A 15,674-nucleotide genomic window follows, 5' to 3' on the forward strand; every position below is an offset into this window, starting at 1 on the left:
TTCTTTCCTTTCTTTCTTTCTTCCTTTCTTTCTTTCTTTCTTTCTTTCTTTCTTTCTTTCTTTCTTTCCTTACTTATTTATCTATTGTGGCATGCCTATACCACAATGCATGTGAGGGGATCACAGGAGAACTTGCAGGACCTAGTGCTCTCTGTCTACCATATGGGTCCAGAGGATTAACTTCAGGTCATCAGACTCGACAATCACCTTTACCAACTGAGCCATCTTTGCAGCACCATATGGTCTTTTGAAAGAAAATTAATAATAATAATAAATTAAAAGCAGTGAATCTTGATACAGATATTGTATATCATGGAACATGTGTTGATACTTAAAGATATTCATAGATCTAAAGAGACAATATTCATGAGGTGACAGAAACCTATAAGTCAGAAGTCCACAGAAGATGTGCATCAGGCTGAGAACTCATTCGCAATGCTAGCCTTTCAGCACACTGTTTCATCTGCCTGGAATGTCTCAATCTCTTCTTTAATGACTCCCATTTGTCTTTTAATGTTAGCCAAACTATCTCCTCCTATGTGATGTTTCTGACTGGTATAAGGCTACCAAAACCTGGTTGACATTATACACAACTGGTTTTTTTTTTATAATTCCAGTGATAAAGACTTACACATTCTTTTCCTCTGGTCTCTTGGTTGAAAATTAGTTTCTCCTTTTCTGAACCCCACAATTGTAAGTGTTGGACAATTTCCACATTTTGGACACCAGAGTTTTGAGAAATACTTTGAAATTTGCAATCTTTCTTCTCTTAGCATCATTTTCTTAGTGAGAAAATTTTTGTGTTTTACTGAATCTGTCAACCAGGCTAGAGTATGGACCTGGAATTCCCTTGGCTTCTCTTGTTCAAAAAGAAAGAGACTTCGACTCTGGTTATTAGAACATAGAAGACAAAGCCGGATTCTTAATCCAAATGTTCACTTCTACATCTTAACAAAAAGCTACTTCAACTTCTAAGCTTCCTCAACTGTATTTAAAACTAATTATAGTGTTTACCACATGCACTTGGTGTGCTAATTGAATATGCAAAAACGGTTCTAAATAACTCAAACTGTCAATTTTTCAATGTGTGAAATTGTAAAGATTAGGTTAAGCCACAGGATAAGTCCAATAGTGAATTATTAGTATAACAGGGATTCTGCTTTATCAGCATTGTCTGCATTAAACATAACAGTGTGAAGAAGTCAAGTGGAGTCAGAAAATATTGAATGTCAAAGGAAAGAATTTAGTGAAATATACTTAACTTTGAATTATCCATTTGACTTATTTCAAGCTCTTAGCTTCAAACTTAGTGTATCCTAGGGAGGGACAAAATGTAAGAAAGGTGACAATTTTTTGAAAGATGGGTTTTGTTTACTTCAATAATGAATTCACAACACTAGTAGCTGCAGGGTTTTACATATTACAAACTGTTCTCAAATATACGGTCTCATGGGGCCTTGTCGCTAACTCAAGGTGTTATCTAGCAACCTGATGGCTATTTAATTATTAACATTTACCAACCTATCACAACCCTTCTCACATCTTGGCTTTGTAGCCCTTTACTTCATTGGGACCTCTAAATACTCATTTGTTTCCCAGGCAAATTGAGCTATTCTGCTCCAGTGCTCATAGTAAATAGAATAGAAACTTGTGGAATCATCTTCCTCTCTCACAAGTGAAGCAACAGCAGGGCAGTGCAGCACATCAGCTGTTTCAAGTTCCCTAAATGAGTTTTACTTTTGCAAAACAAGCCCTCTGACTTCCCAGATCCAATGAGCCTCACTATGAGCAACATGACCAGCAGCCACATTTGTTGTAATTTTTTAAATATGTGGAAAAAAAGCAAGATATCAACCATGTATTACCTTAATCAAGATGCCAAATTATCTAACTTGTTTCTCCAGGCAAGCAGCCCAACGACAGGGACAGCTCCCAGGAGCCAGTCAAGGTTGTCTGTCTGTCCATCTACTCAGGACATCTGCAGGTAAGACCTGGGCAAATTATTCTATTCAATAGTTCTTAGACCAGTATTTTGAACTTTTATTTCATGACCTGCGAATCTATGGCTTCTGCTTCTGCTTTATGTTGTCCATGGATGTAACCATACACTCACACACTTTAATTTTTCTTCAGTTTATCTTTACCAACTTCTGGTCATACTGTCATGTTCATCATTCTCTCTCTTTCTCTCTTTGTTTTCCCATGACTTTCCTTTCCATTCCCACTTCCTATCCTTTGCCTGTTGCCTTGTTTAGATCTTCCATCTTGCATGACATGTCAGAAGATGCATTTGAGCACTGCACCCCTGTCATGGTGCTGAGCCATGCTAGAAAGGAGTCTGGTAAGAAACCAGTAAGACAGAATCCTAGGAGGAGGAGAAGGGTCTCTCAGAGATATGAACATGCAGAAGAGCAAGCAAAGGAGAGAAGAAATGACTTTCGCCTCCAGATCTCAAGTCCCAGGTGGAGAGAACTTGATATGGAGTCTTCAGATTCATCTTCCACAGATGAGAGTCACTGGGTGCAGGCAAAAAGACAAGCCCAGGTTAAATTCAGACTGTCTCGGCGAAGGAGGAATAATAATAAGCTGTGTGGAAGCTTGGCTGGGTCTTCCACTCCTGACAGAATGGAGCTTGTTGATCTGGGATCCAAAGGTGAAAAGCACCAGGAGCTGACAGAAGGTGGGAGTCACTCTTTAAACAGCTGTAGAGGAAAAGTCATAAGGTACCAAGAATGCAGCCATCCACTGCCCAGGGGGTCTTTGGTGGAGAAGACACCCCCAGGGAGCCACTCAGGGAATAAGGGCAAATACTGCCAAAGAGACCCTCAGCTCTTGCGTACACTTAGGCAAAAAGAAACAATTCAGAAAAGATTTTTGGAAACTGATTGTAATACTGAAATCCTGGCAGCTGCAGAAGGGGACAAGTGTGTGGATGTCGCAGGGTTCCAGCTGAATACCTCTACCCAGAAGTCTCCTGGTGCCTATGATGATGGCTCTGATAATTTCGAAGTGTGCAGGTCAGTAGCTGTAGAGAAAGATGTGATGCCACCCAAATATAGGTCTTGTGGATGTGAGCTCAGTATGTGTTTGCCAACTTCCCTCAATGCATGACATTTATTTGTACTCTTTGTTTAGATGAAAGGTGATAACATTAAAAACAGAAGACTATGAGAAAAACCCGTGATGCAAAAACATGGAATTGGATTTCTTCTCTCCCTTTTAATATATGACTTATCCTGAAATAGAGATGGACAAAGCAAAAGAGTTTTTACATATTTTACCTAAAACTACAATGGCAAAGGCAGTGGGAATGAGGCTGTGTGGAGATGTTCAGTTCAAATATAGCCCAACTTTCTGCAGCCTGACAAAGATAGTCAAGCTACATGTTCTTACAGTTCAGCTTTTTGCATTGGAAAAATCTTTTATGCTCTTGGCTCCAATTTGTTCTTTAATTGTCTGATTCAGCAGGGTAACTCAAGACCAGAAAGACAGGGACACAGGTCCTGAGCTTGTTGGCTTGCTGCCAGATACTCTATGGAAGGGGAGCCTCATTCACTTTACCAATAATCACACACTGGTCATTTTTAATCATGTGGACATTTCTTAGCAGTAAGACCATTTTTCTATGTTTGTGTGTGCTTGTTTGTTTAATTTCAAAGCATATGATTTTTGAAAGATAATTTAATGTTAATGTGGGCTTTCTATCATTGTAGATATGAGTAAGACAAATTTTAAAAATTCATATGCTACTAAATCATTTCAATTGAATTCTGAGACCAAGTAAATATGTTCATTGCATACTGTTTATTTTGCTTTGTTTTTATGAGATGAAATTATTTTATAAAACCTAATGTGTTCATGCATGTAAAACATCAACTAGAGAAATGTAGTCCATATTTACTTAGGCCAGAACAAGAAAAATTAAGGTCTAAGTGTGAATGACAGGGCAATTTATTCTCTCAAATCTGTATCAGACAATTACTCCTAAAATGTTTATTTGTTCCATAGTTCTGTGCACTGGGCTGTATTCTGAGCATTGGACATTTACAGCGCATGGTATTTTGATAGTTTCTGAGGTGGTAGCACTTACAGTTGGGTGAAAAACACAGACACAAAAGTTATTACACAGTATGACAACAATGGACGCTTTAGAGATACATAACACAGGGGCTCAAATTAGAAATCAGAGGGCAATTCAAAGTCAAAAAAAAAGGAGTTGATGGAAGAAAGAAGCAGGAAGCCCGTCCTGCAGAGCATGTTGGTCACAGACAACCAAGACGAGGGAGGAACAAGGCAGGAGTGTGACAATCCAGGGAACCGAGAGCAAGGATGTGGTGAGTGAAGGGAGTGGATGGTTGAGATTCAGAAGAAGTGGGGCGGGCCAGAATTGTCAAGGCCTTAAAACATGCTAGGAAATGCTAAAGGTTTAGAAGTAGAGACTAGGGAAATGGCTCAGTGGACAGAGTTCCCGTGGCAAAAGCATGAGGATCTGAATTCAGATCCACAGTACACTTAAAAACCCAGGGGTAGCAGCATGCACTTATAGTCTCAGCACTGAAGAGTCAGACAGGAAGACCCTTAGGAAGGTCCTTAGACAGGGGACCAGGAAGCCCTGGTCATCTATTCTGGACAAATCAGTGAGCTCTGGGTACATTTAGAGATCCAGTCTCAAAACACAAGGTAAAAGGCCAGCAAAAAATGGTTTTGTGTGTGTGCTTGCCACCAAATCTAAAAACCTGAGTTCAATAACCAAGATGCACATTATGGAATGGCAGAACCAATCTCCTAAGTTGTCTTCTGATTCCCACAAAGACACACAATGGAAAGCATGTACCTATGTGTGCACATGTGCACACAAGCACACACATGCACACACACATGCATACACAAATAAATAAGTAAAAGCCAGAACATGCAATAATTATTTTTTAATAATAATAATCATCATCTGGAGGACAACTGGGAAAAAAGTAGGTGCTGACATCTGGCTCCACACATGCATGTATATATATGCATTCATACATGCATGTGTGATGCACTTATAACACACACACACACACCATGCAAGAGAAGTGGAATGATGTGATTGATGTAGCAATGTATGCTTCATATAACTCTTTGAATATGAAGACTATGTGTCTTTGCTGAAAGCTTACATTATTTCTTATCTAATGTCTCACTTAAAACTCCCGTTGACATTTCCCAAATCAACTTTTAATATTATTTAATAAATGACACTCATAGATGCTAATTTGCTGACAAGTGGAGTCGGGGAAAGTAATCTTTACATCTAGAGCCAGAGTGACAGGTTCTCCTGCTTTATAAGTACTTCTTTAGGGAGACACTTCCAATGATAAGAGATCTACTTAACTTAGATTTCTATACCTAACCATAAGACCAAAGAACTATGCAACTGCTCCAGACAGGATAGAATAATGGCTGAGGACCAAAAGTGGCCAGAGACTTGATATTTCCTTTAGCTACTCTGCAGTCTAAGTGAGAGACATTAAATGTACATTAAATCAGAAGTTTAAGAGAGAGAGAAGGTTAATTGTAAGTAGAGAAATGCTGCAAGATTTTGAAGAAAAATAAAATATCGTCCTGATCTAAGATGATGCAGAAATCCCTTTAGATGAGCTGGAACTAAAGCCAGGCAAAGTGAACTTTAGGTAGGTAGAGATGCATGAATATAATTTCAGACATTGAAGTTGATATCACTAGGTCAGACAGAACTGAGGAAACAACATTGTGAACTGACGTTTTTTGAATTTCTATGGGTAGATTACTATGGATAGGTAAATGTACAAATCTCAGCTTCCCAATGGCCTCCACAAACTTCTTAAATTCTTTTAGTCTATCTTCAGCCAGGAAACAGTTCATCACTGGTTTCCTCATACCCCACGGGAATCTTCATGATATTCCTTTAAAGAGTAAAAGTATTCCACTGTAAATAAATGCAGACAGGATTTTGCTAAATAAAATAGACTAGAAGAGCCACGTAGAAGTCACCTGTTATGTACTGTTAACAGGACATGCTGTGTAGGCAGAATTACTCTACCGTGAGACGACATGGTGGTAGTCCACAGGTAAATAGGAGCCATCTTATTTGTTAGGTTTAGTGAGAGCATAAAACAAAGTTGTTGAAAACCATAGCATCATTGGGTACCTTAGAAATGGGAAATACTGGTATTTATAAATGGAAGAAACATTAGAGACCAGTTGCCTTTTGAAGGATGTGATGAGTTGCATTATATGCAAGCCATTTGTGATTCCAAAGGTATTCCGGTGTAAGTTGTCCATCAGCCAGTCATCCCTGGACACATGCACAAAATAGCATCACTAAATGGTCTCAATAGGTCACAAACATATGTGTGCCTATGTGAGATATATATGTATATATATATTTAAAGAAGAGATCACAATTTTTGAGAGGGTGTCACCAGAGGAGATATGAGGATAGATAAGGGTAATGTAGATGGATTTCTCATGTATAAAACTCTCAAAACATACACATTCATAATAATAATAATAGACATGCTGCTGAAACACAGGACAGTTGGAGCTGATTATAATTTTCTAGGAATTAGTGAACTATGCACCCAGAAATCAAAGAACTACACCACTATAATTCACACAGGCTATTATAATATGATACATTAACAAGAGAAATTAATGGTTGGTAAACATGGAATAATCTCCTCAAGGCCAGCAAGGATAGAAAGATTTGAGAATCATTCTGAGAGAAACAGCAGATGCCTAAAAAAGAAAGTTAGATCTCTGCAAGCGGCACTGTAGGATGCTTCCTGATGGATCACACACACCATGTTCCCCGGAACAAGGAGGAAGATAATGGTGAGAGAAGCAGCAGATGCCTGTGAATTTGTAGTTCTGTTGCTTCAGACATGCAAAGGCAGATCTTGCTTTAGTCACAACCACGAAGAAGAAGCAACCCCTGAGCCCTTCCTCCTTTTCTGTTCCTGGCATTTGGCCCCCATGTGGACACCATATCCTCTTTCCCATACTTGTCTCAGCCTTATTCTGAACACGTATTGCTATTAGCCAATTATGAATTGGAAAATAAGTCATTGTGTGGTTATGCCTATTATGTGTGCTGCTGAAAAGTCACCTTACAGGAAAATTGCATCCAAAAGTAAAAGATCAGAACACGTTGGCTTCTTGTTTTCAGTGGTTTTTACGTTACTCTCAGTGGGAAGTGCACAGTCTTTAATATGATTTCTAAGTCCTCACATGGTCTCTGTGTGAGATCTGCTTCTGCAGCTTTGATATGCACCATTAACTGTGACCTACCTCTGCCGATCTGTTCCTAATTCCCTAAAAACATGTAGGGCTTTTCTTTACATGGCCTAGATTAACACCTTCCTCCTCTGACCCTCACCAGATTGATTACTAGTCACTGTTTCTCAGTTTCAGAGTCATTTCTCCCAGAACATTTTACTGGACTCCTAATTAATACTCAAGACCCCTTGCAGTTAGTTCCATGACATGTTTTATTTTAATTCATTTTGAGAGATAACTGTACTCTGTTCATATTTGTTCCCCTCCACACATACTAAACTTTCTCATTGTCCTTAACTTCTTATCCCTTTCATTGGTTTCCTTCTTCATCCCAAATAACCCCTCCTCTGTCTTACTCATATGCGCATGCACATGTATTGCTTAATTTAGGATGCACATGTGAGAGAATACACATAGCATGGTTTTCACTGTTAGAATGCAGCTATTCTGTGATTAACTGCCATCTTTTCCCCCTAACATTTGCAAAGCATCTGTACCTTGAAGATACAACAAACAGGGCAACATATTTTTTTAAATAAATTTAAGAAAAATATCCTTTTAAGCCATTGATGTTGATTATGTGAAGTCACAGGAACCAGTTCTGGGTAAGCTTGCCCATTACGAAGTCTACCTATAAAGGATTCTTGACTCTTGTGGTTCTAAGACCTTAACATGAATCTACAACTACTAGAAAGTTTCTTAAAACAGATCGCTGGTTATTTCTAGAGTTTCCTGTACTCTGATGTTGAGACCATGGATTTATATTTCTGGGATAGTCCCAGATGATGTTAATATTTTAAACTAAATATAATGTCTTAAGAACCATTGCTCTATGTCATGGGTCTCTTCATGGTTTAGACTGGAAAAAGGTAGAAGAAAGGGAAGCAAAAGATGAGTTGGAAAGCTGTTGGACATTTGTGGTACATTTCTTTGAATTCTGACCCAAAGAATAACTCAGTTTCTTTCTTGTTCACAATCATAGGCTGATATAGTTGAATCATTACCAGAAACCCAATCATCCTGGCTAGGCTGCTGCTTCCATTTCAAAGCCACTTCCTCAACTCAATCAACCCCAATTCCTTCTGTGAGCCCACAAGCTTCTTGAATCCTGTTTCTGAGTCTTGTTTCATCTATGTTGGATGTGTCCATTCTACAAGTCACATCATTTCATTCCCCAGATGTTACTTCTGTTCCAGGCCATATTTCTCAATCCTGCTGTTCCATTCAGGTTCTTTTTCTTTATTTTTTCAGTTCTGGGGGTCAAACCTAGGGACCTATACATGTTAGAAAGCTACAGTATCATGTGACTCCTATCAGGGTTTCCCTACCCACAGGTGATAAATATTCATTTATAATAAGTAGAAGCAGAAAAGCAAGTGTCAAGCTGGGCATGATGGCAGATGCTTGTAATACTTAAGGAGCTCAGGCAGGATGATCATGAGTTCAATGACATCCTGAGATACATATAAAAGCCCTGTCTAAAAAATCAAAAGGAAGAAAACAGTGTGTTAACTGGAGAAATACTAAATCCAGGTATCCAGATAGCTTCAGGGACTTCGAACACTGAAACAATGTGACTATTTTCTTGCCTGAATGTTGACATTTTTTTTTATAGAGACAGATTTCATGTACATTGAAAAGGAGAGAGTTGCGGTAGACAGAGACAATGTAAGGTCATTAAGAGTGATCTGAAAGAGAGAGGATATGTCCCCAACCACTTGAAAATAAATCTCATGTAAGGAATATGATCAGCCTGGCCTAGGTCTCATGCACCCTAAAGTCGTCCACAATAGGGACATAGGGAGTAAAGCCCTTGAGTAGAAAAGCTATATTTAAAATGGAGATAACAGCAACAATCTGGAATATTATTGATCAACAAAAAAAAATATTTAAACAGGAAAAAAAGATCAGTATCAGTAGCAGAAGTGGAGAAGAATTACGATAAATGAAAAAAACAGAAAACTGGAAGAATAGAATAGTGCTCGATTTCACCAGCATTAAATGTGGTTCTTCCTATTGTGCTCTCCAAATGCTCAGAGTTAGATATGCTTCAATTGTCACCTCATTTATCCCGCTCTTTGAACCCTTTCCAAGATAGCGTGGCCCATGATGATCTTTGCTTTCTTGCAATTCCTACACTGAATATCACATAGCTAGTACTCAATTATCCTAATTTCATATGCATTTATTCTCTGTTCTCCCTGTGTTCTTTGAAGATAGTACTGTGTCTTGCACCCATGTTATGCCCTCTAATACAACAACTGTTACATTGCTCAAGAAGAACTTTTGAAATGGCTTTCACAATTACTGAGATCGAAGAGGACAGGCTTGCATAAACCGTGGGGAATAACAAGAACTGGGTACACATTGTAAAGCAAGTCAAGAATACTGAATTCCTTCCCTTATTTCTTTAAAAGGTAAAAGCTAAAGGCCAGTGATAATTCCCAAAGATGCCCTGGTTTACTTGATTTGGCTGAAGTCAGAAGATACTATGTTGTAACTTTTATATATGTTCTGCATGTTCTAATTTTTATTAAGATGTATGAGAGCCAGATCTGGGGGCTTACACCTTTAATTCTTGTGGTTGGCAGGCAGATGGAAACAGATTGATCTCTTTGAGGTTAAGGCCAAACTAACCTAAGTAACAAGTTCCAGGTCAGCCAGGCCTACATGATAAGACTCTGTCTGAAATACATAGCCAAACAGTAGCAAAGGAATTTTTAGAGAAACAAAACCATGCTTCCAAGGGAAAAAACAAATTGTAAACTTAATCTAACTTCTGGGCATTGAGCCTGAGAGTCTACAAAAAGTATATTTTAAATTGATCTTCATATCCATTCATTAGTTATTTAGACAGCTCTTACAAAGAATTTTTAAAGCACTGGTTAATGAGATGGCTCAGTGGGTAGAAGCACTTGAAATTATAAGTTCAGTCCCTGGGGCACACATAGTGAAAAGAGAGAGCCAAATCCTCACCCAAATACACAAATAATAGATATACAATTTAAAAATTAAAGTATGTGACTGAGATGGATGCATTGGCTAATGGTAGATAAAATAGGCATATCTTCTTTGCACTCCAAGTAAAAGACAATACCATAGGTATAGGTATATATAGATCTACAGAACTAGGAAGTTTTGTTTGGTGACTTTTTAAGATCTTCCCCAAACTAAGGACATTGGTTATAGAGTCAAACATCCAATAAAATTTTAACTTAAGGCAAGAAATAAAGAAGTGTTTATTGGGACATACTAATACTTCAACCGTATTCATTTGTCCGAATTTCTCTTAACTTCAAATTCAGATGAACATCCTATGTACTTTTTAATGGTAGCAAGAGTAAATATGAAAAGATAGACAATAGTCTTGAAATCATGTAAGAGCTCGTGACTATAAGCATGAATACTACAATATGTATGAAGTATAATTTACCTCTACACAAACTTATTCAAGTAGAGTCATAGCCAAAGAAGGCAACTGAGCACGAGCCTAATGGAGTGACATCACACAGCCACACTTTTACATATGCATGATTAGGTAGAGAGATAAAAACTGGGGCAAATGTGATGCAGGTAAGATTTCTAAAGTAAAATAACTCTTTAGTGAGTAGTTTTGTACTAGAGAGTCAAGAAGATAAAATATAAGCTTTTAATTAGTCTGTGTGTGTGTGTGTATGCATATGTGTGTGTGTGTGTGTGTGTGTGTGTGTGTTTCAAGTGTGCCATGGTGCACATGTGATAGTCAGAGGACAATTTGTATGAGTTCTTTCTGTCCTTCCACTATGTGTGTCCTGGTGTTCAAATTCAGGTTGTTGGGCTTGGCAGTGTCTTTATTGTCTGAGCCATCTCACTGGCTCTATATAATTGTTTTTGTAGTAACTGTTTAAAGAATTATCAGTCATTAAGATTTGTTTGTGATTTGCTCATCACATAGATGACCCTTGACCTATCTGCTCATTGAAGATCCTTGGAACATCAGTATGCATTTCCATCTCCACTTCCTTGAATGAACTATTTTCTCTGGTACTCTTTGCCTTTCTTAGTCTCTAGTTCTGAGAAGATTCTTGAAGTCTGGCTCTTTGTATGTTTTACTTGCTGATTCTGGATTTATATTAAGTTATCAGTGCAATTTTGTTTGTTTCTTAGTACAAGTGAAACAGACTGCTTATTATAGTCAAAGTTCTTTGCATGATCATCTTAGTTACTTTGTAATGGTGTAACAGACACCATGAACAAGGCATCTTACAGAAGAAATAGTTTACTAGGGGCTCAAAGTTTCAGCAGGGGAGACCATGGCCATCATAACAAGAGCAGGCAGGCAGCAGGCCGACAGACAAGATGTTAGAGCAGGTGCGGAGAACTCACATCTTATGACACAACCAGGAAATAAGGAGAAGGGGGATGGGAATGACATGGGCCTTGAAACCTCAAAGCTCACCCCAGTAATGTACTTCCTCTAACAAGTCTACAACTTCTAATCCTTCCCAAACAGTTCCACCAACTGGAAATTAAGTATATGTTATTTTATCTGTAGTGTGTGATTACAAGGGTTATCCTATCCCTTATAAGGGATATTATAAGGTGATACAATAGGAAACCTTCATTTCTAAGAGATAGTAAGGGCTGAAGAAAACTCAAAGGGTTTGCTTTCTTCCTTAACTCTTGGCTTTTGTTTTACTGAGTCTTTAGGGAATTACAAGCGCACTTTATCAAGTTCATCTTAATAACAGCTAAACGAAGTTCAGTGGTTTGTGCTTTATATTCTAGCACTTGAAGGGTAGAAACAGGAGGATCAAACATTTCGAGGCTAACTTCAGCTGTCTAGAGTGTTTGAGGCCAACTGGAACTACATGATGTCCTGCTGCAAAGAAACAAAGAAACAAAATAAAACAGCAGCTGAGTCGGTAGAAACTACAGGTGTAAATAGTGTTGATGACCTTCCAGGGGTAACTAATGAAAGTCAGGTCTCATTCTAAACTCTCTCTACCTGGATGGTGCAACTTAGAAAGAATGAAGAGGCGCTTTCTTTGCTTATGTCATTGCATGAGAAGAACAAGCTGTGCATAGCTAATGAGTGCACATCCTGCACTTGAGGTGCCTCAGCACTCACGGATCTCTTCCTTGGAATGACTGATGACAGCCATTGCAGTCTCGAGGTGAAAACCCAAATACAAATCATGCTTTCTTTATCTCACAAAGTAAAGATTTCTCCACAGAGGGGGAAAAAAACACTTGTGATGCTACATTTTAATGTTATAAACATTTAGTGTTATTTATCACATTCCTTCAGCATTTATCAAAATGCTTGTTATTTTGAATGAAAAGAAACAAGGAAGATGCCAAAATATATAAGGCATAAAAAGATAAATCAAAAGAACTATTAAAATGCCATTTACGTCCTTATATATACTGAAAGGTATACCTTCCTCATTTATATAATTTTTTATTCTTTGAGAATTTCATACATACATACAATGAAATATGATCATATCGACAGTCCACTGCCACTGTCTACCCAATGTGTCCCCTCACAACTTCACATCCTGCCATTCCTTGGACCACAGGTATAGCTTATTTTTAGCTGGAGTTTTGTTGTTAGGGTTTTTTTTAATAACTCTTCACAATTTTAGAGATAATGTTCACAGGAGAGGAACAGCAATGTTATCGATAATGCTGGCTATATCTTGACCAGTAAATTATTTCATATAATCAGAGCATCCTACATTGATTAATTGCTTTCTAATCTGGCAAATAGGTTCTACAAATTTGGAAATTGCATGTATTCTGTAGGCCAGCTGTTTAAGCTGAACTCCCAGAAAGGGACAAACAAAAGTAGATCATTATTTCCTTCCATAATCGTAGGAAAGTAGATTTGAATATCAATGGGGAATTTTGTAACCTTAGAAAACCTCAGGCAAAAATAAATTTAAGATGCTTTTTTAAGATATTTCTGCCAGTCTTCATGCAGTACACTTTATACTGGGTAACTTTTATTTTATTTTACTTTATTTTATTGATTTCTAAGTTAGGTAAATATTCATACCAAATGAAAAATATTTAATAGGAAAAATTTGTTACATAAAGTTTATCTATGACTTAACAACAGTATATATTCAGGATTATACCTATTTTCAAGTGTATATTTCCTTTGACGAATTTATATATATTTGACAATACAAAATTTCTCCTTTATAAAGAACAAAATAAAACAAAAATCTCTCACACACATAAAGTTTCTAACAGAGTTGTGTGCAACAATTTAGATAATTGGTCTTTGAGGCATCAATATAAAAATTACTAGGGACAGAAAAGTGAACTCATAACTTGAATGTTGCACCAAAGTATACATGTGAGAAGTTTATCAGTAGCTCCTAATACAATAGAAACATGTATTCTATGTTATTCTGTTGAATCATGACTTTGTATCATTAGTATATCTATAGTCTTTTCATGGGCATAGTTTTTCACGTACTACTTTATGGCTACTAGTTGCCAGGGGTGTTTAGAAGCACTGATGTACATGTTCATGCTTTTGAGTCCTATAAAAAATTACTTAGGTTTTTAGGCCTAATAAAGTTGGTGTTTCTATGGTTAGATATACTATATGCTTGTGCAAACAGAAAATAAATATTGTTGGGACTTGGTCAATGTAACAGCACTTGCCACTACCAAATCATTTATGTCTGTGATTTTATCACTAGTTTGAACACTTCCTCAATTTAATTACCACGTTTAGGTTTTCTCTTCCGTATGCCCATTTCAGAATAGTTGGATTGATATTGAATTTTCTACAATAATCCTCATGTTTAGATAAATATAAACACTAGTTTCTATTGCAATCAAATTAAAATGCCTCTCGAGCAGCTCAGTCAGTTTTCATGGACGGTCTGTAGCAGCCAGTGCTCTCCATCCTCGATGCACTAAGCATCCTAGGTGGAAACTCTTAATTCACCCTGACTCTTCCAGGTATGTGCAGAACTGAAGATGCCGTAACATAGATGGATCTGTATTTCAGATACATCTTCTTCTTCATGGAGATACAGTGTTTTTCTGGAGCTATAGACAGAATTCAGGACGCTGCTCTGGCTGAACAGTGTTCTTCCCCTGAGGTGTACTCATAGCTCCTTAAAATTAGATTTTATTTGAACTGTTACACTGTGAAGTTTCTTCCCTTCCTTTCAGCTTTCTGAACAAGGGATAACCAAAGCCCCCTAAGTGCCATTACTTCATTTCTATACAGCTGTTCTTAGCCCTCCCCTGTATATCCTAGGCCAACAACTCTGTCCAGATGTAACCAAATTAAACTCTTTACCATCCTCTAAGATGGTGACAAAGGAGAAAGCAGAAATAAAGAATGACAAGGAAACAATGAGATACAAGCTATACACTATAAAATCACCACAAGGATCTTGTTTCCCATCATGATTGCAATGCCTCACGATCTACCAGCTTGACTTAGTAAAGCCCTGGAACAGCATTTCACAAACAGATCCTCAGCCTGAGGTGCCTGTGAGGCTCACACAGGACCATTAAAGAAAAAACTTCATTTTCTGGATCCCTCTGGAGGTGTCAGTATGAGAGCATTTTTAAAAATATTCTAGATGAATATAAAGTAAAATGTATCCTAATCCTGGAGATAGATAGATAGATAGATAGATAGATAGATAGATAGATAGATAGATATTTGTGACCCGGTTCATATATATATATATATATATATATATATATATATATATACACAATATATATATTGTATATACATATGTATATATCAAATTATATATCCATATATTTTTATTTTATATTTATATATTTTGTATTCATTTTATATTTTATATATTATTCCATATATATATATATATATATATATATATATATATATATATATATATATGTGCATGGAAAATGGGAAGAGGAAGTAAGAAAAGGGGGGGGCAGGAAAAGAAAAGAGAGGGGGGAGAGAGCTTTAAAAATATGAATAAAAGGGCAATCCCCTTGACTTTATGATATAAGCCAAACACCTAATAGTGGAGCCTAATAGAGAAAACTGTTTCCTCTCATTTCCTGGAAAGAGTTACAATGTGAGCATCTTTATTGTAAGAATAGAAAATGCAGTTACTTCTAGCACTTAAATTAAACTTCCAATTTCCTATCGAGTTGGCATACATTAATGAAAATCACTTTTAAATGAAGCTTTAAGGGAAAGATGAGGTCATAAATCAGAAGATAGTCACTGCATCTGTGCATCTGGAAATTTGTTAAATAAGCTAATCAATGGGTCCCAACCTGAGATTACTGGATCCAGCTGCCTGGACTTTAACTAGTTCTGTTTGTGTGTGTGTGTGTGTGTGTGTGTGTGTGTGTGTGTGTGTGTGTGT

General features: G+C 37.3%; 1 protein-coding gene across 7 annotated transcripts in view; it reads left to right on the forward strand.

The window, feature by feature from the left end:
- Positions 1 to 1,669: 1,669 nt before the first annotated feature.
- The window catches only part of March1 (membrane associated ring-CH-type finger 1), a 76,020-nt gene continuing 62,015 nt past the window's right edge, over positions 1,670 to 15,674 (forward strand). For 3 of the 7 annotated variants that reach the window (XM_028789070.1, XM_028789071.1, XM_028789072.1), the window contains exons 1-2: positions 1,670 to 1,984; positions 2,256 to 3,017. In XM_028789070.1, the coding sequence (XP_028644903.1) occupies positions 1,773 to 1,984; positions 2,256 to 3,017 (974 nt within the window). In that variant the 5' untranslated portion in view covers positions 1,670 to 1,772. Of the gene's footprint in view, positions 1,985 to 2,255; positions 3,018 to 3,135; positions 3,808 to 15,674 lie in introns of those variants that run through there. The other 4 variants (XM_028789075.1, XM_028789076.1, XM_028789073.1 and 1 more) reach the window with 3 other exon arrangements.

This window comes from Grammomys surdaster, unplaced genomic scaffold (assembly GCF_004785775.1).
Source record: "Grammomys surdaster isolate TR1022 unplaced genomic scaffold, NIH_TR_1.0 125780, whole genome shotgun sequence".
Classification (NCBI taxonomy): Eukaryota; Metazoa; Chordata; class Mammalia; order Rodentia; family Muridae; genus Grammomys; species Grammomys surdaster.